The sequence below is a fragment of the Trematomus bernacchii genome, unplaced genomic scaffold (assembly GCF_902827165.1).
Source record: "Trematomus bernacchii unplaced genomic scaffold, fTreBer1.1, whole genome shotgun sequence".
NCBI classification, from domain to species: Eukaryota; Metazoa; Chordata; class Actinopteri; order Perciformes; family Nototheniidae; genus Trematomus; species Trematomus bernacchii.
The window spans coordinates 15752073-15780002 of NW_022987828.1; the positions used below are offsets into that span (position 1 = coordinate 15752073).

The following is a 27930-nucleotide window of genomic DNA, read 5'->3' on the forward strand; positions in this document are numbered from 1 at the left end:
CAAGATTGAAGTCGCGAAGCCAATAAAATACACATGGTGTCAGATCTCTTTAAAAAGGAGAATTTATTTTACAGATTGAATTCTGGCCAGATAAAGAAATGACACGAACAAAAGATTCAGAGTGATTGTTAACACTGCAATGGTTGGTGAGTTACAGACAGGAGAAAACTGTCAGAATTGTACATTTCAAACATCTTTTTAAACAGAAGCACAACACAAGGTGCCTCACTGATAAAGGATGACAATCCATCAAAACCCATGCAAACACAACTTTTCAATCAAAGAAAATGTATAAAAGAAAATATATACAATAAAAAATAAATGTACAACAGATCCTGTTATAACCTGATGAGAAAAACGTAAAACAAACAACGTTATTCCTAAATTATAATTCACTCATCCTTTTTTATCTGACAGATAGTATTCTTTTATAACAAAGTGTGGACAACAACGATTTTTTGTCTTTATAAAACACTTGAGTCCTTATGTAGGGAACCTTGTGATATGTGTGGACATAGACTAGAACGCCCATTCATTGTCTTGATCTCTGCCTCTTCTCCCTCCACCTTCTCTCCTTCCCCATCCTCCACCACCACCTCCTCCTCCACCACCTCCCCATCCTCCTCTTCCTCCTCTCGGATTGTCCATCTCTTTGTCCCTCTTGTTCTTCGCGAATCTCTCTGCCATAATCACCAGCTCCTCAGGGACTTCCTACAACAGGATTAACAAAGAGTACATTCATTTAGACATTTTACTAAAATGATTTTATTTATATATATATATATATATATATATATATATATATATATATATATATATATATATCTATATATATATATATATATATATATATATATATATATCTATCCATATACACATATCTACACATATATATATATATATATATATGTATATGTAATATATATAATATATATATATATATGTATATGTGTGTATATGTGTATATGTGTATATGTATATATGTATATACACATATATACACATATACACACATACGTATATGTGTGTATATGTGTATATGTGTATATGTATATGTATATGTATATGTCTATGTATATATATATATATACTATATATATATATATATACTATATATATATATAATATATATATATATATACCACATATACATATATCTATATACCATATATACATATATATATATACATATATATATACATATACATATATATATACACACATATATATATACATATATATATATACATATACATATATATATATACATATATACATATATATATATACATATACATATATACATATACATATATATATATACATATACATATACACATATATACATATACACATATATACATATACACATATATACATATATATATACATATATACATACATACATATATATTTTTAAACATGTTCAATTCAGATGACATGACGCACTCATCCCCTTCAATAACAGTGTTTACTTAAGCTTTCATATTGCAAATACTAGCTGGAAACTAAGCATTTGTTCAACAATATATTTATTTGAAGTGAAACAATAGCATGCTTTTGTTTATTAGTAAATACAATAAAACCTATTGTCCCTTAGCAGTGAAATACCAAAGGGAGATAGACGCCCCTGTGCATGCCAGACAATTCTATGAACACTTTGAGTTACCTTACTGTCAAACACATTTTAAGGTAAAGCAAAAGGTTTGTCAAAATAATATGTTTGCATCAACCTGTTCAGCTCGCTCCAGGATGAGAATCAGCTCAGCGGCCATCCTCCAGTTCTCTCTCGTTACCAGGGTGATGGAAGCACCCGAGCGCCTGGAGCATAAATGCATCACCATTAAAACACACAGACACTGGCAGTGATTTTCAAATTGTGACACTCTCAGAATAAGGTGATCATTACTGTTGCGTTCCCTCCTAAACTAGGGGGTACAAAGGGGAGTGACAACATATGAAAATAACCGGGAAAGAGAACAAACTGATTTGTGAAGCCACTAGATCAGTGGTTCCCAACCTGGGAATAAAAAAAAAAAAATGTGTTTACATAGAATTGTAACACAATACATGATTGTCACTAAAAGCCTTGTCTCTACATTACAATAACATAAAAAATAATTGATTAATTCATTTGAATACAAATTCAAGTTAGTAGCCATTATAGGCATACAAAGACAGAAATGTATAATTCTTTCTTTTATAGAAATGTTTCTTCTGCCCGTAAAGTGTCCAAACCAGGCTTTTCTGGATAAGCGCATTTTTAAAAACATAGTCATTGTCCATGCCGGCTTCAGATTATTTGTCACAATTGCTCCGATCAGATCGGTCTCCTCCATTTTGTAGATTATATACGACTTTTGTATCCACATAAACACATCGGCAAAATCCGGCTTACTTTGAGCATGTGTTTTAAACAGTTTAATCCCTTTGTGAATTGTTTCCACTTGCGCCGTCCTTTAATTTCTTCATACAGCGGGAATCCAAATTAATTAATCCTGAGTCCAATAACCATCAAAGTCACTCCAATAGTGCTCCTTGATTACGCTTTCATCCTCTGACAAAATACTTCACATTCATCCAGTTTGTGACAGTAGTTGTAGCATTTTTGAGACTTTTAAACTTTAATTACCGCTTGTGTGTGTGTGTGGGGGGGGGGGGGGGCAACTTCCAACAGGAGTCATTTGGGGGGGCTCTTGGGAAAAAAGGTTGGGAACCCCTGGTCTAGATGATGTTTTAATTAATCAAAAAATAAAGAGGGCTCACCAGCCAATTTGCAAAGTAAACTAATGACAAACACGTAAACTCTTACCCTGCTCGTCCAGTGCGGCCCACTCGATGGACATACTCCTCGATGTTGCGAGGGAAGTCATAGTTGTAAACATGGGTTATGTCATGGACGTCCAACCCCCGAGATGCCAAGTCCGTCGCGACCAGGATGCGAACTCGGCCTGGAAAAATATTAAATTGTTGGTCAATTGTCTAAGGGACAATTTCATCCTACAGGACATACGACTGTGAAACTGCACTATTTCTATTAACTTGGACTATTATCTGTTGTATTGTGTTGCACTGTTGGAGGAGCCTGTGACCTAAGATTTTCATTGTCATAACCAGAGTTCCCGTTCTATTATTATTTTGCCGGTCAACATGTCCGTTAAAGTTTAAATCTTCCGGACAAATTAGAAAAGTGCCGGTCAAAGGTCTTCTTTGTTATTTATTGAGCTTTAAAACAAATTGATATGATTCGATATTAAACAAACTAATTATAGTAGATTAACTATTCAAAAGTGTAGAGTAACTTACAATGACACGGGAATAATAAACGGAGCGCTCTCTCTCTCCTGACAGCCCGTCAGTATCATGCAGCTCGTACCCGACAGTAAAACTAAACATATCTATAACTAGTTTAGGTAGTTTGAGAGGTAATTAAAATAGCTACGTGTGATATTCTAACCTGAAGTGTGTGTTTTGTTCCGCTCACCGCTGCAGGTGGTCATGCAGAGCTGCGTGTCGACTCGTCAGCAGCAGCTGATCTCTCTCTCACGTCAGATTAGACTTCACTCGCGTTTATGTCCATATCGATCAGATCTAGCTAATGATATGACTACCTGCTTATTTAAAGACACCTAAACAATAAGCGTCGCTATGCAACCGGGTGAGGCCACAAAGTATAGCGCAGCATTATGCATTTGTTTACATGCCCACCGGAACCCAGAGGCATTACCAACAGATCAACGCACAATCAACCCATACAGGACATCTCTTTCTCCACGTTAAGTGTTAGACATTAGAATTGACTATTCTTGTCTGTCACACTCTTTTGTCTGTCACATACTCTTTTGTCTGTCACATACTATTCTTGTCTGTCACATAAGTGGCGCAACTGATGCAGTATTGCGCTAAGGGGAAATTATTTTGACCGGAGAGATTTAGATTTGCCGGTCTTCAGCATATTTTACCAGTCAAAGTCCGGTAATTACCGGCTAACGGGAACTCTGGTCATAACTACACTGTAGCTATGCACACATGACAATAAAAGCCTTGAACCTTGAATTTGGCTCTTTAGCATTGACTTGTGGGTAGCTCATTGGTTTCAGTCTGCCCTGATTCCCCAGGCAGAGAAACACACTTTCCTCTCCGCTACGTACCGTTTTTGAAATCTCTGAGGGCCTCTTCACGGTCACACTGATCACGGTCACCATGGAGACTCTGCACAGCCATGCCCTGCAGACACATGTCACTGGCCAGGTCATCACATCTGAGATAGCATGAGACAAAAGCATACTCTTCACTGAAATGGTAAGTCAGTATGTGGTTAATTGGTATTTCAGGGTATATGCAGGAATCCTGAAGTCAAATGTAAAACCTTTTAAGACCTTTTTTAAGACCCTTTCCATACATTTTAAGACCTCATTGCCACTGAGTTTTAACCGGTTACATTGGCGACACACTTTACCTCACATTGACTATATACAGTATTGATTGTCCTTCCTCCTTATCTTCCAACCATTTGGACGCAGACTTGCATTTCCCCATAACGATGTTGTTTAACAACCGGCGTAAACGGACCTTCGCACGCTATCAAGCAGTGAGCGTGCGATGTCCTGTTCAGATGACGTCAAATCCAACGGGATGCCATAAATAAACTACACAGAATCACACTACACACCTACGCAATGAATACAACCTCTTTGGACAATTTATATACTTATTGAAAACAAGCTACAAAATGTAATACCTTGGAAAATGCCCTTTAATACTTTTTAATAGCCTTCATTTTCTTTATCAACTTTTAATACTTTTGAAGACCCCGCGGACACCCTGTATTTACCAGCAACTGTTGGTGGTAGTTAAAACCACTATTTACCTTGTTTACAAGCTATTTGTTAGTGACCCATTCCCCACTCACACAAGCTTCTTCCCAACAAAGATGAGGACTTTTTCCTCGGGCAGCATGTTACTGATGAAGTTGAACAAGTAGGACTTTTTGTCGTCTTCATGGACGATCAGCACCGTTTGGTCCACTGTGTTAACCGCCTGAGACCAAGAGAAACAGGAAGTAAGTAAACATGAATTATCAGACCACACAGGATTTGTAATGTATTTTCTACAAGCTATTAATCAAAAAAGGAGAAATCTGATAAGAATATATAAAGGAGAAATAATGTAGCTTTTTTTGTGAATGAGAAACCTGAATTTCCCTGTTTGCTCTCATTTAATTAGCTAATCAACACAGACACACTTAAATTACGTTTTATTTTATTTTCACTTACCGCCAAGTCCAGGGTTCCCACATAAACCATCATGGGGTTCTTTAGATAGGACTTTGCCAATCGTCTCACACCTGTGGGCCAGGTGGCACTGAAACATGGACATTTGATATAGATTAACAAAGCTAGTTTTTAAAATTCTAAACCCAGGGTTCATATACTTTTTCACCAATGACTTCTCCATGACCTTTACTGTACCTACTGTACTCTTTCTCAGCGGTACCACTGAAAATGGTTTATTTTAACATGGAACAGGAAAATAAGGTCTGCATATGAAACATGTTGGTCCTATCTAAATCAAATAGGCTTACTAGCTTCTACAGGCTAAAGCAACTAAAATCTCTCACCAGCAAAATACCTCGACAGTTAAATGCTATTTCACGTTTCATTACTATACGATACAGTATTTATTATCATTATAGTATTACTATTTCGGCGATTAGCTAAAATATAAATAATATTTGATGCAACTTTAGTTAAATTTCCATGACTTTTCCAAAACTTTCGGAAAGATATTGTTTTCCATAACTTTTCCAGAGCCTGGAATTTGCATTTTGAATTTCCATGACTTTTCCAGGTTTTTAATGACCGTAAGAACCCTGTAAACCGCATATCCTACAATATTTCAAACAGCCTTCATAGCACTTCTGTAAGGAAAAGCCTATAAAAGCTATTTAACGCAGGGGTGGAATTTGCTTTTAAAAATGTCCATTAATTATACATTTATTTCCCATTCCTTCATACCTTTCTTTTGACAAAATGTAAATAAATGACAATGTTGTGATACAGAATACATAACTTTCATGTTAAAACGGTAATAAATATACACCATGATGAAACACATGGCCTGAAATGATGAATACATGCACTATAACACAATCTCTAAACTGTGGAAGGACAACAAACCAACATTGTTATTTTATGGACAGTGTCTGCAATCTAAACGCTTGCTTGTGTCCCAGTGTCCCGTCTATTAACACATGTTTTCCATCACGTGTAATAAAGTACTTTCCGTGACCTGATTTATACCTGGTCATGACAGTCTGTCGGTCGGGGCGGATGTCGATCAGAATCTTCATAATCTGGGGTTCAAAGCCCATATCCAGCATCCGGTCGGCCTCGTCCAGCACCTTTAAGTAAGTAACATTTATTTATAAAAGCGCTTTTCACAGACATAGTCACAAAGTGCTTGACAAAACATTAAGACATCATAGGAATCATAAAATAATCAATGCCCACACAAGCCACGTGTTAAGAAGTGCTAAAAACACAATACACAATAAAAACATAGGATTAAATAGAATAAAATAGAAGCACACGTTACTAATGATCAGAGCAGTTATTAAAAACAACCCATCTGTACTCCAACAAAACATTGAAAAATAAACATATAGCCTATGGCATGCCAACACCCTAGAACTGAAGAATGTCACAGATAAAAGCCGACAGCAGACCAAGTAGGTGATGGAGCGCAGATTGATGAGCTCGTTCATCTGGAGGTCGTTCAGTCGGCCTGGTGTCGCGATCACGATGTCCACGCCGCTCCTCACCGCGTTGATCTGAGCTCGCCTGTCCCCTCCGCCATAGATACAGACACTGAGAGAACAGAGGAGGAACAGTCACGGACGGCCGAGTCACCGTGATGATAAGCTCATTCAATAAAAGGAATACTTCCACCCAAAAAACGATGATTTGTGTATCAAGTACTAAACCCGTGTTACCATACATTTGTTTTGACCCCCCACACATGCCTCCAGTGACTGAGGAATCCAAAAACTGAGAAAATGATAAATAAAAATAGGGGCCACACAACTCAAGCAGTATCGTCTCATTGATCAATTCTCGCTAAAACATGACTATTTTAAAACACTTTGGCATCAGCAGCTCATTCTTGTGCCAGTGTGCTACTCGTTTAAAGTGGACCTATCATGCTATATTTTAATAATATAGTGTAGGACCATACCTATATAAGGCATATTTATACTTTTTTTTTTTTCAAAATACCAAACAGATCATGCATTTTAGCCATGCCTCATTTCGCTCAATTTGAAAAATGTTAGCTCTGTTTTTGCAAGGGCTGATTCTGTGAGAACTAGGGATGGCAGAAACTGATCATGATCAAAATCGAACAGCCCTGGCGAATATTAATCGATTATTCGACACACCACCATCCTGACGTCAGGACAGTGTTCAAATCTGGATCAGTTTTGATCAGATCCGTTGCAGCCCCTTTTTTAGAGATTTGGGTATGGAAGAAAATAGAGAGGGTTGTTTTTTCTGACACTTGGTGAGTTCCCTGGAACACCGGGGACACATATTCATGTATAAAAGACGTACACAAGTGCATTTTGCATGATAGGTCCCCTTTAAGTGTTTTTAAAATCAGGGTGAATAATGGATGTACAAATTATAAATATTGTCTAAGACTTATTTGAATAAGACTGCTGGACCTTTTGTAGCCTTTAAAGCTGTACTTGCTGCACTCCTGTTCAATCTGCAGGGCCAGCTCTCTGGTGGGAGTCAGCACCAACATGCCCGGACCCCCCCCGCTTGGCTCTGGGCCTGTCAAGGAAGAGAGGACAAGAAATAAGAAGTTTGACGGATAAAACAGCTCTAAATCAGATGAGGATACAACACAGCTTTATTTATAAGGCACTTTAAAACCTCCAGACCAAAGTGCTGTACAGTCAAATAAACAAACAAAACGGGGCGGAGTGGCGCAGTGGGCTGTACGTTTGATCATCAGAGCAAGGGGGCGTTGGGGAACTCCAGTTCGAAACCCGCTCCCGCCGCCACTGCGTCAGGCCGTTGTGTCCTTGGGCAAGACACTTCACCCGAATTTGCTCCTGTGGGTATTGTCCACAGTACATGACCGTTACATGTATGTATGTGTAATGTGTATCTGTAAAGCGCTTTGGGTCATGGAAAAAGCGCTATAATAAATATAAGGAATTATTATTAAAACATGCACCAAAAAAAAAAATCACATCGCTCACACACCATAAACAAGTACAAGTGAAGAGAGAACACACTTTGTTGTATAACAACGATACCTAAAGGAAGGGTCCTGAACTCACACAACTTGTCCGTCCATGTGGATGAAGCCTGGCAGCAGGTAGGCCAGAGTTTTGCCCGTTCCTGTCTGAGCTATGGCGATCACGTCGTCTCCGCTCAGAGACACTGGCCACGCCTGAGACTGAGATGGAAAACACAAATATCATACATACAAGATTCAAGGCTTTTATTGTCATTTGTGCATAGCTACAGTTTAGTTATGATAATGAACATCTTAGGTCACAGGCTCCTCCAACAGTGCAACAACAATAAAACGGATAAAATAGTGCAAGTAAATAAAAAAAGAAAATAGATAACATTTATAAAGCTACAGAACTACACAACCAATTGACCACCACAAAATTGTAAATGTCTTAATGTATGTAGCTATAAAACACAAAAGCATTAACAAGCTTAAAACACAAATGTAAACCTTAAAGGTAGGGTAGGTAAGAATGGAGAAACCAGCTCGAGTGCGCTAGAATTTGAAAGTACACAACCGGAAAAAATCTGCCCCTTCCTTCAGACTTCCTCACAGAGCCCCTCCTCCAACACACACGAACGCGCACATGACCAATGAGGGCACGAGATAAGTTTGTGCACAGATGGAAGGCTGACAGGCAGGTAGGCCATCCAGTTATTTTAGCCGGGCCGGCTCAGATGATTGGTCGTGCTTTTTAACAGCGCCACAGCTTCCACAGATGACATTTTTTAATGTATTTATTGACAAAGCATTTAATTTATTCTTTATTATTTATTTATTTTAAAAAGCAAAGCAAGTTTAGACTAACTTGGCAAAAATCATGGAGGAACCGTTCAGAGTAAACCCTTTGAACTTGACTAAAGCACATTTTATACTGTGTCACGGCTCTCAAAGCTTAATGGAGGTTATTCTTTTGTGTAGCTGGTTCACATCGACCTACTTTGTTCTAGAAATAACTACATGTGGCACACTCAGTTTCTCTGTTGCACTCAGTTTCTTTTCCAGGCTATGCTGTTCTACCAAATTGAATACAGACAATTTGGAGATATTGGTAGTTCAAATAAGGACAATTCATGATTTTCTGGGAACTCATTGACATTTCTTGAAAACGATTACACATCAACATTTTCAAAAATAAAGTCATGTTAGGGAGTGTCACTGAACTGGATTGCACACATACTAATCTAATGGCATCACACCAGATGTTATATATATATGCAGGGTGGGTCAGGGTGCAGCCTCTCCCTTTCCACAGAATGAACATTGTCAAACAGCCATTATCTGTTTCATCAGACCAAGCCTTTTACAGTGAAACGAAAGTGAAACATGAGGATTATATTTAATTTCTTCTTGCATCACTCCTTATTTGGGCATTGAGAAACATGTAAAAGCGTAAAATACATGACACTTTTCTCTGTGCACGGCAAAACAAGCTCGCCAAAATGGCTTCACTGGTCTGGCAGTATTTTAAGGTGTCCGAAAATGACTGTAAAAAAGCGGTATGCAACGTGTGTGTGAAGCAGAAATCCTACAGCTCCGCCCACTGTGACGGACCGGTGAGCGGTGAGACCTAACACACTTAGCTATTTGATCTACCTCTGGAACAAGCTAAACTAGTTATACATATATTTATTCTTCACTGTCGGGTCACTCATTACCGGATCAGTGAACTGCATGAGATGCTACTGTGTTTATTGTATTTTTGTAACTCTGGCGCAACAATTTCCTTCGGGATGAACAAAGTCTTATCTTAAAAACAAAGTATTCCAATTTCCATACTTTTCTAGGGCAGGGAATGTACCTTCTATTGTCTTCCCATTACTCTGAATACAGTGGAAACACAGAACTATTATTTCAAACAACGGTTCAGTTCAATAACTCAAATAAAAAAGTATGAATGAATATAGTTTTTCTGCTCAGCTGCCAATATATTTTGTCAAGTAAGACTTCCTTTTTGTTCTTTCAGTTCTGCTTTTATAAAATAAAAAGGGAAACGCTCAATACTATAGCCGTAAATGCTGCGGGTATTTCCAGATACGGATCTTTGTAAATCACGGGGATTACTTTTGGCAACAGATAAGGTCACTACAGGTGGATTTGACTTTGTAACGTCTAACCACACACAGTATGCCACAAGAATATTTTTGTTCTAAATATAAAAAGCACCCATTTATCGGAACAGTTATAAAAGAAACTTGTGCATTTTACAGGACGGAGCGTGATGTTCCCCTGATTGAAAAGTAAAAAGTTAATAATTGCCAAAGTTTGTGGGTTATTGGGTTTTGGTCATTAATAGGGATGTAACGATATATCGAATATCGCGATAAATAAATGTCTCGATACGTAAGACTGACGAAATCTACAGTTTTTGTTTTTTTTTAAACCTTTATTTAACCAGGTGGTCCCATTGAGATCATTGATCTCTTTTTCAAGGGAGACCTGTCCAACATGGCAGCAAGTAGGTTACAACATGAACATAAAACAGATAACACAAAAGGACATCGTATTTACAGGGCTACATTTACATACCTAGAGACATTGACAAGTACCAACAGTATATGTATATCTCGCCCTGTCAATAAGCCTCACCTTCTTGGCAAAAACTGTATTGTTTTTGAAGTGGTGGAGAGACAATGACCAGTTTTACCCACTGCTGTCACCCATGGCCAAAGCATATCTCTCTGTCCCAGCAACATCAGTACCAAGCGAGAGTTTTCTCCACAGCAGGGGATATTGTAAACGTCCAAACATCCCAGCTTCTACCTGGAAATGTGGACATGCTCATATTCCTAAAAACCTGTCTGATGATGCCGAGTGAGTTAGTGAGTTTGAGTTGAGTTACTTGAAAAACTAAAGTGAAACTTGATTTATTGCAGGGTCTGATTATTATATTTTTGACACTTTAAAATACTACTATCTTACTAAAATGCTGTACAAATCAGATTTATTATTTAATAAAGAACATTTTTTTCAATATCGCAATAGATATCGTACCGTGGACTTGTTATCGCGATATTATCGTACCGTGAGTTTTTGGTATCGTTACATCCCTAGTAATTAATTTAACCAAGTAGAAATTAACAGCACGATTTAATGTGAATTCCATTTTCTCATCAGAGCACTTTAAACCTTTTGTCAGTCTGATCAAACATAAGCCTCGTTCACAGCTTTGCTTCAATCTAATACATTATGAAATAAGTTAACAATGTGGGTTACTTTGATTTGAAAATAGTCATCAGAAATGCTTCAAAGTATTTGTGTATTTTGTGGTTAGTGCCCGGCTCATACCTGGATAGGTGTTGGTTTTTCAAAGCCAACTCGATCAATATTTTCCATGATCTCTGGGAAAGGCTTGAAGGCCTCCAGGAAGGTGCGACAGGGATTTGGGAAGGGACGCTTCTCCCCACCCTCCAGAAGGTCATCCACAAAGATATTGTTATTCTCTTTCCTGTGGAACCAAAACATTGGGGAATGTGTTGCAAGGGTAAAGAGTGGTTGGCCCCAACTAAAAACTAAAACGTTGTCTTTGTCTAGGACCGTATTGTGGTTTTGTATCAAACTGTGTCCAGACACCACATGATAATCATTGGGTTTCTACTACAAAGAATATTCTTTCCATTTCATAATCAAAACCGGTTTCACTGCTAAATATATTTAAGAAGGTAACATTAAGCCAGAGACGGAGTGTAACAAAGGGCTGTCGTTACTGGGCCTTTTGTCCTGTACACATACATTTGGAACAACTGCCAATCCCTTTGTCAACATTGCATGCAGTTAACTCTAAGTATTATATACTGATTACATAAACAGGGTATATGCAGGAATCCTGAAGTCAAATGTAATCCCTTTTAAGACCTTTTTTAAGTCCCTTTCCATACATTTTAAGACCTCATCGCCACTTTGAGTTTTAACCGGTTACATTGGCGACACACTTTACCTCACATTTACTATATACAGTATTGATTGTCCTTCCTCCTTATCTTCCAACCATTTGGACGCAAACTTGCATTTCCCCATAACGATGTTGTTTAACAACCGGCGTAAACGGACCTTCGTGCTATCAAGCAGTGAGCGTGCGATGTCCTGTTCAGATGACGTCAAACCCAACGGGATGCCATAAATAAACTACACAGAATCACACTACACACCTACGCAATGATTACATTCAGGCAGACTGTAGAATACAACCTCTTTGGACAATTTATATACTTATTGAAAACAAGCTACACAATGTAATACCTTGGGAAATGCCGTTTAATACTTTTTAATAGCCTTACTTTTCGCTAAATTGATTTATCAACTTTTAATACTTTTTAAGACCCCGCGGACCCCCTGATAAAGAGGTGGATAAATGGTGCCACCTAGTGCCCTGAGGCCTAAATGAATACCAATGCCATCAGCAAACCAATACAAATGTTGGTTTTAAAGCCAAGCAATGACATCCTTACGAGTTTTTTAAAAATAAAACAGGTGTCCAGCATCATCGTATACAATGAAGAAACCCCTTTATACAAACAAAGGAAAGATGATGTGATTAAAATGTATCAAAGGCAGATTTACCTCCATTCAATGACTTCCTCCGCTGAGAGTATGGAAACACTCTCTGCCACCGTGTAAAAGTTCTTCTTCAGTGGTGGGACGTCTGAAGGGAGTTGCAAATTATACAGTAATACTTTGAAGCCATGAATTCATTTTATTCATGTTGGTGTCATATCACAAGGCCGTTATACCGTTCAACATTAGCTAGTAACTACAGACAAAGAAAATATATAAAATAGTTTTGTTAGTTTTCAAATCCATATGCAGCAGTAGGGCCATCACCTGCAGTTTATGTACAGTAGTGAGAATAAACAAGTCCTCACCTTTCCACTTGAGCTCTAGAAACTTTTCCTTGTTGTCCCGGAGGTTTTTCCAATCCATTACGAAGAGGGGCAGGGCAACAGTCGAACTCTTTAATTCTGCAGCAGACCAGCAAGAGCTATTCGTCTCTCCTCCATCTTCTTTCCCCCTGTAGCCTCCTCCATTGCCACCCCCCCTGTAGCCTCCTCCAAAGTGCCCCCCTCTACCAGGACCTGAGAAACAGAACAATACACCAGAGAAAAAATATTTTATAAAACTGCAGCATGGTAGTGTAACCAAGAATCAGCAAGTGTCACAACTTTGTGTTTTCTACGCACACTGCTTCCATTGATACAGCTATCAAGTTCAATAGAGGAACTGATAATGCTTAAGACATCTAAATGTGTGAGTATTCATTGCATAACGAGATCAGTTACTTTTTTTAATGTTTTGTCTGTTCATCTTGCTTTATTATTTACTTTATAACAGAAACGGAAAAGCAGAAATATTTGTGAAGTCTATCTTGTTATGCCCCAAACATCTACTGCACCAAACTTTTGGTTGCAGAAACAAAGTGTAAGAAAGCTGGGGGGGATATATTCCACACTGTATGGGCTGCCAAGTGTGACACCTAGTGGTGACATGTTGTAAACAAGCCTAGTCCCATATTTGGCTTAATATCCTACCCGTCTGAACATTTAATGTGGCCCTGCTAAATAAAAATCTAGAATGTTTTCACATGCAAAAAAATGTGGTTCTGAGGACAAAGCGTCACATTTGACAACATCTATGGGATGAGACTTGTGGAAGGATATTTTGCACCAAATTGAATGCTTTCATGATAGATAGTTTTCAGAATAATTACCATTTTGAGAGTTGCTATCTGACACCAGTTCTTCAATCATCTCCTTGGCCTTCTGCTGGGCTTCAGAGGACCCCAAGAGGACCACCTCACCTTCATAGTCCCCTTTGTTTATCTACAATGTAAAAAGTGAATACAAAAAACTGCTGAGATAAAAGGGAAGATATCAAACATCCTAGACCACTACATGTATTTTACCGATTTAATAAGCTACTTTGAGGATTTAGATTAATACAAACCAATAATACATTATAGGTTAAAGCAACCCAGTAGTATAAAAATAAATCCACATTTTCATGGATGTGCGCCAACATCATTAGCTTGACACTAACGACACTGAACTTGCCTTAATCCTTGCACCAGTGCTTTCTTCAAGTTCACGGATTTTGGATCCTCCTTTACCTTTAACAAGATATAACGCAATGTTACAGATCATACCCACACACATGTTCCTGAATCTGTGCAGAATGGGGATCACACAACCATTGCCATGTGACTGCTTAGCCTAACTAACGTTAACTTGGCATAGGCTAATGTAGATATCTAACAGTAGCATTTAGCTCCAACGGATGAAATAAAAACATTTTGAAGTGAATGTACTGCTATGGAAATATAACATGTCAATTAAAGTACATTAGCCGCGTTCACACCGGAGTACTTTCCCCCGTACTTTTCGCGTTTAGTTCCGTTAGTACCTCTTATGTCGCGTTCACACCAAAAAGAGTACCGAGTGCCGGGAACTTTTACCCCCATTTTTAGTGCCTGCTGAGAGATGGTACTTTCCTGGGGGAAAAAAGTGCCCCAGTACTGATTGGCTGGGCGAATTGCAAACCACGGCCCGTAAAACTCTGAAATGTTTTGTAGAGCCGCCATTTTATTATACTCGCATTAGCATTATTAGCATTAGCATTAGCCCAGCGCACAAACGCAGAGAGACTAACTTATGGCAACACAAAAGAAAACATGGGAGCGGTGGAGTGATGAGGAGGTGTCGGCGTTCTGGCGATTTACTCCCTATCGCTGACTGGCTTCAGTAGAAGCTGCTGGGAGTCCCAGCAGCTTCGGCTTCAGCCAGTCCCCAACTCCGGGGACTTCCGGCCGGGGACTTCGGGTGGCAGTATACACCGTGAAGTGGTTTGCGGCCTGCCAGTAAACCCAAAGCAGAAGAAGACGATGTGACGTCAGCGGCTCATTTGCGTAATCTTCCCTCAGGGAACTTATTCCGGTGTGAACGCGATCTGTACTAAGTGCCCTGGAGTAATAAGTGCACTAAGTGCCGGCACTAAGTACGGCAAAGTACTTTGTGTGAATGCGGCTAATGACATTCACAGGCTGTGAAAATAGAGTACAGTCCCTCACCAATTTGCTCTAACGTCTAACAGTTTGACACCAACTGAAGTCCGCTGATTTAGCCTAGCTAGTGATTTAGCATAGCTAGCAATACAATTTAGCATAGGTTCCACACGTTTATAGCACAATTTAAAACTGGAATAACTGTTTTTAAAACATACCTATTATCCTGCCAACCAAACCATTTTCCACGGTGAAAGTCACAGGCTGTGAAGAGTCCGACTTTTCATCGCCAAAGGTTCCCCGTCCTGGGCCTCCGGAGGCTGTGCAGAAACAAAGTGTAAGAAAGCTGGGGGGGATATATTCCACACTGTATGGGCTGCTAAGTGTGACACCTAGTGGCAGAGGTGGGAGTAAGTCCTACATGTGCAAGTCATGAGCAAGTCTCAAGTCTTGACCTACAAGTATCAAGCAAGTCCCAAGTCACTGTGGTGAGAGTCAAGCAAGTCAAGTCATTGCTCAGGTCAAGTCAAGTCAAGTCAAGTGAAATTCTGATGAATAAGCCCAGTTTCCGCATTTAAATCAGTTAAAAGACAGTGGTTATGAAAATGGATTCAACCCACACTATGATCTTCATTACATACACAGTTAATCATTTGAAATCTAATTTAGACCGATGACAATCATATTAGATTAATATTAACCCTAGAACTGCAGACAATATAGCTAGGACAAAAAGTCTGTTCAAAAAGGCAGAATTCCAGGTAAGAAAATCATATATGGCATTTGCCATTACACATATTTAATTTAAATTTCTGTTAACACTAGAACCGCCAACAGCGTCAGCACCTACATAGATATCATTTTCAAATCATTTAATTTGTCCTCTTCATTTCCTTATAAACTAAGTAGGACGATTTAAAACTCACTTAATTGGGTTAATTTAGAAATTGCTTCAGTTTATCATCATAACAGATCAAAAAGTTCAGATTCATTTTACAATAAATCAAGGAATGATGCACTTCTACAAACAAAAACAACATAATTAAAACATTTAAACAAACTACTAAAAGTAGATGAACTACATTATTCAACAGTTTACAGTAACTTCTGATAATAACACAGGGGAAATAAACGAGGCATCTCTTTTCCTCTCTCTCTCTCCCTCTCCTGACAGCCCGTCAGTATCGGGGTTAGTACAAATGAATCCCTTGGTGGTTCTAGTGTTCATTTACCGTTTTGTCTTCTCTTTGCAATGCTTAATCGATTTGAAACCAAGTCTAACGTAGCTTAAACTTAACGTTAGCTTTCTAGCTAACACAACACATTCACGCACCTTTCTCTGTGGTTTTTTTTGCAGTGACGAATGAAGTTGGATGTTGTGGTGGTCCTGTCACTGATCTTTATGCTGCAGACCCTGCATACCGATGTTCTCTTCTTATTAGCGTCATCGACAACATAATCCTTGAATCCAAACTTCACTATTTTTGGAGTAACGCTAGCCGCTGCCATGTTAACTGACACTCCTACCGTCTAGTGGGTTGCCAGGTTTGCGCGCACGGCGCTATAATCACCCAATCACATTCACAATCACAAAAAACTAAACGTAATATCTCACTACAAAAACAAACACAAATATTTAATTTTAAAAAGTCAAGTCCTTTCAAGTCATCTGTCTCAAGCTTAAGTCAAGTCTCAAGTCATGGATACCAAGTCAAAGTCAAGTCAAGTCTTTTATCAATGTTAGTCAAGCAAGTCTCAAGTCAAAAAATATGCGACTCGAGTCTGACTCGAGTCAAGTCATGTGACTTGAGTCCCCACCTCTGCCTAGTGGTGACATTTTGTAAACAAGCCTAGTCCCATATTTGGCTTAATATCCTACCCGTTTGAATATTTAATGTGGCCCTGCTAAATAAAAATCTAGAATGTTTTCACATGCAGAAAAATGTGATTCTGAGGACAAAGCGTCACATTTGACAACATCTATGGGATGAGACTTGTGGAAGGATATTTTGCACCTAATTGAATGCTTTCATGATAGATAGTTTTCAGAATAATTACCATTTTGAGAGTTGCTATCTGACACCAGTTCTTCAATCATCTCCTTGGCCTTCTGCTGGGCTTCAGAGGACCCCAAGAGGACCACCTCACCTTGATAGTCCCCTTTGTTTACCTACAATGTAAAAAGTGAATAAAAAAAAACTGCTGAGATAAAGGGAATACATCAAACATCCTATACTAGCGCTGCAAACAATGATTTTTTTACCAGGGTCAAATAATCTGATTATTAATCTAGATTAACTAGTATTTGGTCTCTATGTCAAAAAGGTGAACATGTCAATCAGTGTTTCTCAAAGCCCAAAAGGACCTCATATTACTTGTTTTGTCCACAATTTAAAGTTGTTTACATTACTGTCATAGGGCAAGAGACACCAGAAAATATTGACATTTAAGAAGCTGGAATCAAGCGATTTTGACTTATTGTTTACTTATAATGTAAATCGGCAACTTGATCAATCCATGCAGCTCTTTCCTAAACATGCCCTGACCATGTGCTGTAAAGGCTCTGCAATGACGCCAAAAACTACCCTATAATATGATATATTGTCAGTCTCACACTGTGATACTTTTAGACTACTACATGTATTTTACCGATTTAATTAGCTACTTTGAGGATTTAGATTAATACAAACCAATAATACATTATTATAGGTTAAAACTACCCAGTAGTATAAAAATAAATCCACATTTTCATGGATGTGCGCTAACATCATTAGCTTGACACTAACGACACTGAACTTGCCTTAATCCTTGCACCAGTGCTTTCTTCAAGTTCACGGATTTTGGCTCCTCCTTTACCTTTAACAAGATATAACGCAATGTTACAGATCATACCCACACACGTTCCTGAATCTGTGCAGAATGGGGATCACACAACCATTGCCATGTGCAGGGATGCAAACTCATCAGGTATGAAAAAGGTGACAAGGATCCGAGCCCCCCGACCCCACGGAATAACAGAGGATCTTAGCAGTCAGAACAACTAAAGCAGTTAATAACAGAAACGCCAAAGAGTCACATCTAATAGAAATGTATAAAAGCATTTATTTTAATTGTGTAGCAGTCAGTTTATAATTTTGGCAGCACTGTTGAGCATTTTGAAAATGTATTTTCATGCCTCTGTGCAAGGCTTAGTCTTTCTATCTTCATAGCCACTGGTGTAAAGTAACTAAGTTCATAAACTCAAGTACTATACTTGGGTACAATTTTGAGATACTTGTACTTTATTTAAGTATTTCAATGTGTTGCTACTTTGTTCTTCTTCTCCTCTACAATTCAGAGGTAAAAGGTGTACTTTTTTGTTAAATCAGACTTTAGTTCCACCTGGAGTAAATTCACAAGCTACCCTGCAGTATACAAAGTCATTCAAACTAGCTGCACCTTTACCAGCTTTGAGAACACTTTCATGATCAATCATTATAAAACACATCATATATATTATTCTGAAATGGACCAATCTGCACAATGAATACTTTTGAGGAACATTTTGAATGCAGGACTTTTACTGTAACAGAGTATTCCTACACTCTGGTACTTCTACTTTTACTCAAGTACAAGACCCGAGTACTTCTACTTTTACTCAAGTACAAGACCTGAGTACTTCTACTTTTACTCAAGTACAAGACCCGAGTACTTCTACTTTTACTCAAGTACAAGATCTGAGTGCTTCTACTTTTACTCAAGTACAAGATCCGAGTGCTTCTACTTTTACTCTAGTACAAGATCTGAGTGCTTCTACTTTTACTCAAGTACAAGATCTGAGTACTTCTACTTTTACTCTAGTACAAGATCTGAGTGCTTCTATTTTTACTCAAGTACAAGATATATACTTATACCACCTCCGTTTATAGCCTATGAAAAAAGCTATTTGAAAACGAAGGCTAAAGCTAACGTTAGCAGATAGTGACAATGTATGCTAGTTAGCTAGCTCAACGATTCCTTAAATAATATTGCGACAGAAAAACTTTTCAGTGCACATCACGCTCTGCCGCTCCGACAGGCCCGTTCTAACAGCTGTTCACCAGCGGTCCAGTCTGTGCCACAGTGACTCCGGACCTCACAGTTAATATTAACGAACGCACCGTAGGTAATGTAGCTGCTGAAGCTAGACCCTCATCCCGGAGCCTTATTATACATCCATGAGCAGAGCCGACAGGCAGGAAGACTCAAGCACACAGCTCCCGCTTCATTATAATATATAAAAAAAGAACACCATGCGTGTCATGATGGCACATAACAGCTCGCGGCCGCAGATTACTCCGGGTCCCAGACCCCCCCCATACCCCAAAAATATTTTTATTGCAGATCTACATGAATCACACAAACGACCTATTTTGGATTCAAAACGGCGAATTTCGCCGAAAGGTGACAAGTTTGCATCCCTGCATGTGACTGCTTAGCCTAACTAACGTTAACTTGGCATAGGCTAATGTAGATAGCTAACAGTAGCATTTAGCTCCAACGGATGAAATAAAAACATTTTGAAGTGAATGTACTGCTATGGAAATATAACATGTTAATTAAAGTACATTGACATTCACAGGCTGTGAAACTGGAGTACAGTCCCTCACCAATTTGCTCTAACGTCTAACAGTTTGACACCAACTGAAGTCCGCTGATTTAGCCTAGCTAGTGATTTAGCATAGCTAGCAATACAATTTAGCATAGGTTCCACACGTTTATAGCACAATTTAAAACTGGAATAACTGTTTTTAAAACATACCTATTATCCTGCCAACCAAACCATTTTCCACGGTGAAAGTCACAGGCTGTGAAGAGTCCGACTTTTCATCGCCAAAGGTTCCCCGTCCTGGGCCTCCGGAGGCTGTGCAGAAACAAAGTGTAAGAAAGCTGGGGGGGATATATTCCACACTGTATGGGCTGCTAAGTGTGACACCTAGTGGTGACATTTTGTAAACCATCCTAGTCCCATATTTGGCTTAAAGGAGAGGTGTCATGCTTTTCCGGTTATTACCCGTCCCCTTGTGTGTTATGAAGGTTTTTATGCATGTAAACGGTGTGCAGAGTCAAAACCCTCAAAGTACACCCTGTAGCGAGTAAAACTAACACAGAAAATACCTCCCCAAAACGCCTCGTTGGAGATACGTCATTGTCCATTTGATTCTTCCGGGACGGCATGTCAAGCCGTACGCGGAACGAAATGGACCAATCCGTGGAGCCGTTACCTTTACGTCCGCGGAGCCGTTATGTTAAGCCCCCGCTGATTGGTCCAAATTGACCAATCCACGGACTTCCTCACACACACACACACACACACATCTGTGTGCAGGGAGCTCTGCTGATTTCTCCTCCCTGGCTGCAGGCTGATAACAGACAGTTGGGATCGCGGCGAAATTCTCTCTGCAGACCCATTCTCACAGCGTTTATCAACCTTTTTCTCACTCAATATCAAGCCACACTTATTGTTTTTACTTCGGATGTGAGTTTGTGTGTGCTCAGGATGAGTTTGGCTGTGTATCGCTAACAAGGAAACAACACCTCCACGGAGCTCAGCGTGATTCACAACGTCCCGACCAATCAGAGCACACTGTGCTCACAGGGAGGGTGGGGGCTGGAGCTATTAGAGCTACAACGAGCCGTTAAAGGCAGAGAGTGAAATTCAGTGAATACACGTAGTTTACAGAGATGCTGTATGAGAAACCAATGTGAGTTTGGAAAAATGCACAATATAAATCTATTTTAGTAGACCTCAACAATGGAATTATGATCAGTGGAAATGGCCATGACACCTCTCCTTTAATATCCTACCCGTTTGAACATTTAATGTGGCCCTGCTAAATAAAAATCTAGAATGTTTTCACATGCAGAAAAATGTGATTCTGAGGACAAAGCGTCACATTTGACAACATCTATGGGATGAGACTTGTGGAAGGATATTTTGCACCTAATTGAATGCTTTCATGATAGATAGTTTTCAGAATAATTACCATTTTGAGAGTTGCTATCTGACACCAGTTCTTCAATCATCTCCTTGGCCTTCTGCTGGGCTTCAGAGGACCCCAAGAGGACCACCTCACCTTGATAGTCCCCTTTGTTTACCTACAATGTAAAAAGTGAATACAAAAAACTGCTGAGATAAAGGGAATATATCAAACATCCTATACTAGCGCTGCAAACAATGATTTTTTTACCAGGGTCAAATAATCTGATGATTATTAATCTAGATTAACTAGTATTTGGTCTCTATGTCAAAAAGGTGAACATGTCAATCAGTGTTTCTCAAAGCCCAAAAGGACCTCATATTACTTGTTTTGTACACAATTTAAAGTTGTTTACATTACTGTCATAGGGCAAGAGACACCAGAAAATATTGAGATTTACAGTAAGAAGCTGGAATCAAGCGATTTTGACTTATTGTTTACTGAAATTGATGGCTTATAATGTAAATCGGCAACTTGATCAATCCATGCAGCTCTTTCCTAAACATGCCCTGACCATGTGCTGTAAAGACTCTGCAATGACGCCAAAAACTACTCTATAATATGATATATTGTCAGTCTCACACTATGATACTTTTAGACTACTACATGTATTTTACCGATTTAATTAGCTACTTTGAGGATTTAGATTAATACAAACCAATAATACATTATTATAGGTTAAAGCAACCCAGTAGTATAAAAATAAATCCACATTTTCATGGATGTGCGCCAACATCATTAGCTTGACACTAACGTCACCCAACTTGCCTTAATCCTTGCACCAGTGCTCTCTTCAAGTTCACGGATTTTGGCCCCTCCTTTACCTTTAACAAGATATAACGCAATGTTACAGATCATACCCACACACGTTCCTGAATCTGTGCAGAATGGGGATCACACAACTATTGCCATGTGACTGCTTAGCCTAACTAACGTTAACTTGGCATAGGCTAATGTAGATAGCTAACAGTAGCATTTAGCTCCAACGGATGAAATAAAAACATTTTGAAGTGAATGTACTGCTATGGAAATATAACATGTCAATTAAAGTACATTGACATTCACAGGCTGTGAAACTGGAGTACAGTCCCTCACCAATTTGCTCTAACGTCTAACAGTTTGACACCAACTGAAGTCCGCTGATTTAGCCTAGCTAGTGATTTAGCATAGCTAGCAATACAATTTAGCATAGGTTCCACACGTTTATAGCACCATTTAAAACTGGAATAACTGTTTTTAAAACATACCTATTATCCTGCCAACTAAACCATTTTCCACGGTGAAAGTCACAGGCTGTGAAGAGTCCGACTTTTCATCGCCAAAGGTTCCCCGTCCTGGGCCTCCGGAGGCTGTGCAGAAACAAAGTGTAAGAAAGCTGGGGGGGATATATTCCACACTGTATGGGCTGCTAAGTGTGACACCTAGTGGTGACATTTTGTAAACCATCCTAGTCCCATATTTGGCTTAAAGGAGAGGTGTCATGCTTTTCCGGTTATTACCCGTCCCCTTGTGTGTTATGAAGGTTTTTATGCATGTAAACGGTGTGCAGAGTCAAAACCCTCAAAGTACACCCTGTAGCGAGTAAAACTAACACAGAAAATACCTCCCCAAAACGCCTCGTTGGAGATACGTCATTGTCCATTTGATTCTTCCGGGACGGCATGATGTCAAGCCATACGCGGAACGAAATGGACCAATCCGTGGAGCCGTTACCTTTACGTCCGCGGAGCCGTTATGTTAAGCCCCCGCTGATTGGTCCAAATTGACCAATCCACGGACTTCCTCACACACACACACATCTGTGTGCAGGGAGCTCTGCTGATTTCTCCTCCCTGGCTGCAGGCTGATAACAGACAGTTGGGATCGCGGCGAAATTCTCTCTGCAGACCCATTCTCACAGCGTTGATCAACCTTTTTCTCACTCAATATCAAGCCAAACTTATTGTTTTTACTTCGGATGTGAGTTTGTGTGTGCTGAGGCTGTGTTTGGCTGTGTATCGCTAACAAGGAAACAACACCTCCACGGAGCTCAGCGTGATTCACAACGTCCCGACCAATCAGAGCACACTGTGCTCACAGGGAGGGTGGGGGCTGGAGCTATTGGAGCTACAACGAGCCGTTAAAGGCAGAGAGTGAAATTCAGTGAATACACGTAGTTTACAGAGATGCTGTATGAGAAACCAATGTGAGTTTGGAAAAATGCACAATATAAATCTATTTTAGTAGACCTCAACAATGGAATTATGATCAGTGGAAATGGCCATGACACCTCTCCTTTAATATCCTACCCGTTTGAACATTTAATGTGGCCCTGCTAAATAAAATCTAGAATGTTTTCACATGCAGAAAAATGTGATTCTGAGGACAAAGCGTCACATTTGACAACATCTATGGGATGAGACTTGTGGAAGGATATTTTGCACCTAATTGAATGCTTTCATGATAGATAGTTTTCAGAATAATTACCATTTTGAGAGTTGCTATCTGACACCAGTTCTTCAATCATCTCCTTGGCCTTCTGCTGGGCTTCAGAGGACCCCAAGAGGACCACCTCACCTTGATAGTCCCCTTTGTTTACCTACAATGTAAAAAGTGAATACAAAAAACTGCTGAGATAAAGGGAATACATCAAACATCCTATACTAGCGCTGCAAACAATGATTTTTTTACCAGGGTCAAATAATCTGATGATTATTAATCTAGATTAACTAGTATTTGGTCTCTATGTCAAAAAGGTGAACATGTCAATCAGTGTTTCTCAAAGCCCAAAAGGACCTCATATTACTTGTTTTGTCCACAATTTAAAGTTGTTTACATTACTGTCATAGGGCAAGAGACACCAGAAAATATTGAGATTTACAGTAAGAAGCTGGAATCAAGCGATTTTGACTTATTGTTTACTGAAATTGATGGCTTATAATGTAAATCGGCAACTTGATCAATCCATGCAGCTCTTTCCTAAACATGCCCTGACCATGTGCTGTAAAGACTCTGCAATGACGCCAAAAACTACCCTATAATATGATATATTGTCAGTCTCACACTATGATACTTTTAGACTACTACATGTATTTTACCGATTTAATAAGCTACTTTGAGGATTTAGATTAATACAAACCAATAATACATTATTATAGGTTAAAGCAACCCAGTAGTATAAAAATAAATCCACATTTTCATGGATGTGCGCCAACATCATTAGCTTGACACTAACGTCACCCAACTTGCCTTAATCCTTGCACCAGTGCTTTCTTCAAGTTCACGGATTTTGGCTCCTCCTTTACCTTTAACAAGATATAACGCAATGTTACAGATCATACCCACACACGTTCCTGAATCTGTGCAGAATGGGGATCACACAACCATTGCCATGTGACTGCTTAGCCTAACTAACGTTAACTTGGCATAGGCTAATGTAGATAGCTAACAGTAGCATTTAGCTCCAACGGATGAAATAAAAACATTTTGAAGTGAATGTACTGCTATGGAAATATAACATGTCAATTAAAGTACATTGACATTCACAGGCTGTGAAACTGGAGTACAGTCCTTCACCAATTTGCTCTAACGTCTAACAGTTTGACACCAACTGAAGTCCGCTGATTTAGCCTAGCTAGTGATTTAGCATAGCTAGCAATACAATTTAGCATAGGTTCCAAACATTTATAGCACAATTTAAAACTGGAATAACTGTTTTTAAAACATACCTATTATCCTGCCAACTAAACCATTTTCCACGGTGAAAGTCACAGGCTGTGAAGAGTCCGACTTTTCATCGCCAAAGGTTCCCCGTCCTGGGCCTCCGGAGGCTGTGCAGAAACAAAGTGTAAGAAAGCTGGGGGGGGATATATTCCACACTGTATGGGCTGCTAAATGTGACACCTAGTGGTGACATTTTGTAAACCATCCTAGTCCCATATTTGGCTTAAAGGAGAGGTGTCATGCTTTTCCGGTTATTACCCGTCCCCTTGTGTGTTATGAAGGTTTTTATGCATGTAAACGGTGTGCAGAGTCAAAACCCTCAAAGTACACCCTGTAGCGAGTAAAACTAACACAGAAAATACCTCCCCAAAACGCCTCGTTGGAGATACGTCATTGTCCATTTGATTCTTCCGGGACGGCATGATGTCAAGCCGTACGCGGAACGAAATGGACCAATCCGTGGAGCCGTTACCTTTACGTCCGCGGAGCCGTTATGTTAAGCCCCCGCTGATTGGTCCAATTTGACCAATCCACAGACTTCCTCACACACACACACACATCTGTGTGCAGGGAGCTCAGCTGATTTCTCCTCCCTGGCTGCAGGCTGATAACAGACAGTTGGGATCGCGGCGAAATTCTCTCTGCAGACCCATTCTCTCAGCGTTTATCAACCTTTTTCTCACTCAATATCAAGCCACACTTATTGTTTTTACTTCGGATGTGAGTTTGTGTGTGCTCAGGATGAGTTTGGCTGTGTATCGCTAACAAGGAAACAACACCTCCACGGAGCTCAGCGTGATTCACAACGTCCCGACCAATCAGAGCACACTGTGCTCACAGGGAGGGTGGGGGCTGGAGCTATTAGAGCTACAACGAGCCGTTAAAGGCAGAGAGTGAAATTCAGTGAATACACGTAGTTTACAGAGATGCTGTATGAGAAACCAATGTGAGTTTGGAAAAATGCACAATATAAATCTATTCTAGTAGACCTCAACAATGGAATTATGATCAGTGGAAATGGCCATGACACCTCTCCTTTAATATCCTACCCGTTTGAACATTTAATGTGGCCCTGCTAAATAAAAATCTAGAATGTTTTCACATGCAGAAAAATGTGATTCTGAGGACAAAGCGTCACATTTGACAACATCTATGGGATGAGACTTGTGGAAGGATATTTTGCACCTAATTGAATGCTTTCATGATAGATAGTTTTCAGAATAATTACCATTTTGAGAGTTGCTATCTGACACCAGTTCTTCAATCATCTCCTTGGCCTTCTGCTGGGCTTCAGAGGACCCCAAGAGGACCACCTCACCTTGATAGTCCCCTTTGTTTACCTACAATGTAAAAAGTGAATAAAAAAAAAACTGCTGAGATAAAGGGAATACATCAAACATCCTATACTAGCGCTGCAAACAATGATTTTTTACCAGGGTCAAATAATCTGATTATTAATCTAGATTAACTAGTATTTGGTCTCTATGTCAAAAAGGTGAACATGTCAATCAGTGTTTCTCAAAGCCCAAAAGGACCTCATATTACTTGTTTTGTCCACAATTTAAAAGTTGTTTACATTACTGTCATAGGGCAAGAGACACCAGAAAATATTGAGATTTACAGTAAGAAGCTGAAATCAAGCGATTTTGACTTATTGTTTACTGAAATTGATGGCTTATAATGTAAATCGGCAACTTGATCAATCCATGCAGCTCTTTCCTAAACATGCCCTGACCATGTGCTGTAAAGACTCTGCAATGACGCCAAAAACTACCCTATAATATGATATATTGTCAGTCTCACACTGTGATACTTTTAGACTACTACATGTATTTTACCGATTTAATTAGCTACTTTGAGGATTTAGATTAATACAAACCAATAATACATTATTATAGGTTAAAGCAACCCAGTAGTATAAAAATAAATCCACATTTTTATGGATGTGCGCCAACATCATTAGCTTGACACTAACGTCACCCAACTTGCCTTAATCCTTGCACCAGTGCTCTCTTCAAGTTCACGGATGTTGGCTCCTCCTTTACCTTTAACAAGATTAAAATGTGTTTAATGTCTAACCAAACATATCTACACACTTGTAAGTGCAGCAGGGGAAAGAGAGCAACATAAACTACACTAACGCAATGTTACAGATCATACCCACACACGTTCCTGAATATGTGCAGAATTACTATTATGCAACCAATGCCATGTGACTGCTTAGCCTAGCAACGCTAACTTGGCCTAGGCTAAAATAGCGAACAACGGATTAAATAAAAACATTTTGAAGTAAATATACTGCTATGGAAATATAACATGTCAATTAAAGTACATTGACATTCACAGGCATTGCAATAGAGTACAGTCACTCACCAATTTGCTCTAACGTCAAAGGCCGCAGATTTAGCATAGCTAGTGATTTAGCCTAGCTAGTGATTTAGCCTAGCTAGTGATTTAGCATAGCTAGCAATACAATTTAGCATAGGTTCCAAACATTTATAGCACAATTTAAAACTGGAATAACTGTTTTAAAAACATACCTATTATCCTGCCAACTAAACTATTTTCCACGGCGAAAGTCACAGGCTGTGAAGAGTCCGACTTTTCATCGCCATAGGTTCCCCGTCCTGGGCCTCCGGAGCTCCAGGGAAACGATCGACCTTCGCCCCCGCCTCGACGACTTCTATATTCAGATTCCTGGTCGCCACGGTCCGCTTGCCAATCTCTGGAGGCTGCAGACCGGGTTCCATTTCTCACACCGAAAGATACACTTTGTTTCTGACTGTCATCGCGGTACGGTTTCCACTCAGTTGGAGCTGATGTTGTGGCAGGTTTTTGAATAGCAACGCCATCCACGTCGTACTCATCTTCCCAGTCGGCCATTTTCAATTTGGCTCTCCACCTGCTAACCATACATACATGCTG

General features: G+C 39.4%; 1 protein-coding gene across 1 annotated transcript; it reads right to left on the reverse strand.

Moving 5' to 3' along the window:
* Nucleotides 1-37: 37 nt before the first annotated feature.
* On the reverse strand, nucleotides 38-27924 carry ddx43 (DEAD (Asp-Glu-Ala-Asp) box polypeptide 43). The gene is given in 29 exon segments (XM_034152523.1): nucleotides 38-711; nucleotides 1734-1821; nucleotides 2813-2951; nucleotides 4152-4261; nucleotides 4913-5040; nucleotides 5277-5364; nucleotides 6303-6403; nucleotides 6728-6869; nucleotides 7724-7818; nucleotides 7820-7835; nucleotides 8351-8469; nucleotides 11599-11758; nucleotides 12871-12952; nucleotides 13173-13382; nucleotides 14015-14126; nucleotides 14358-14413; nucleotides 15523-15624; nucleotides 17363-17474; nucleotides 18105-18160; nucleotides 20085-20186; nucleotides 21310-21421; nucleotides 22072-22127; nucleotides 22551-22652; nucleotides 23770-23881; nucleotides 24532-24587; nucleotides 25011-25112; nucleotides 26234-26345; nucleotides 26995-27050; nucleotides 27546-27924. Coding segments are annotated over 29 exon segments (3291 nt in total). The 5' UTR covers nucleotides 27919-27924; the 3' UTR covers nucleotides 38-519.
* Between the last annotated feature and the right edge of the window lie 6 nt (nucleotides 27925-27930).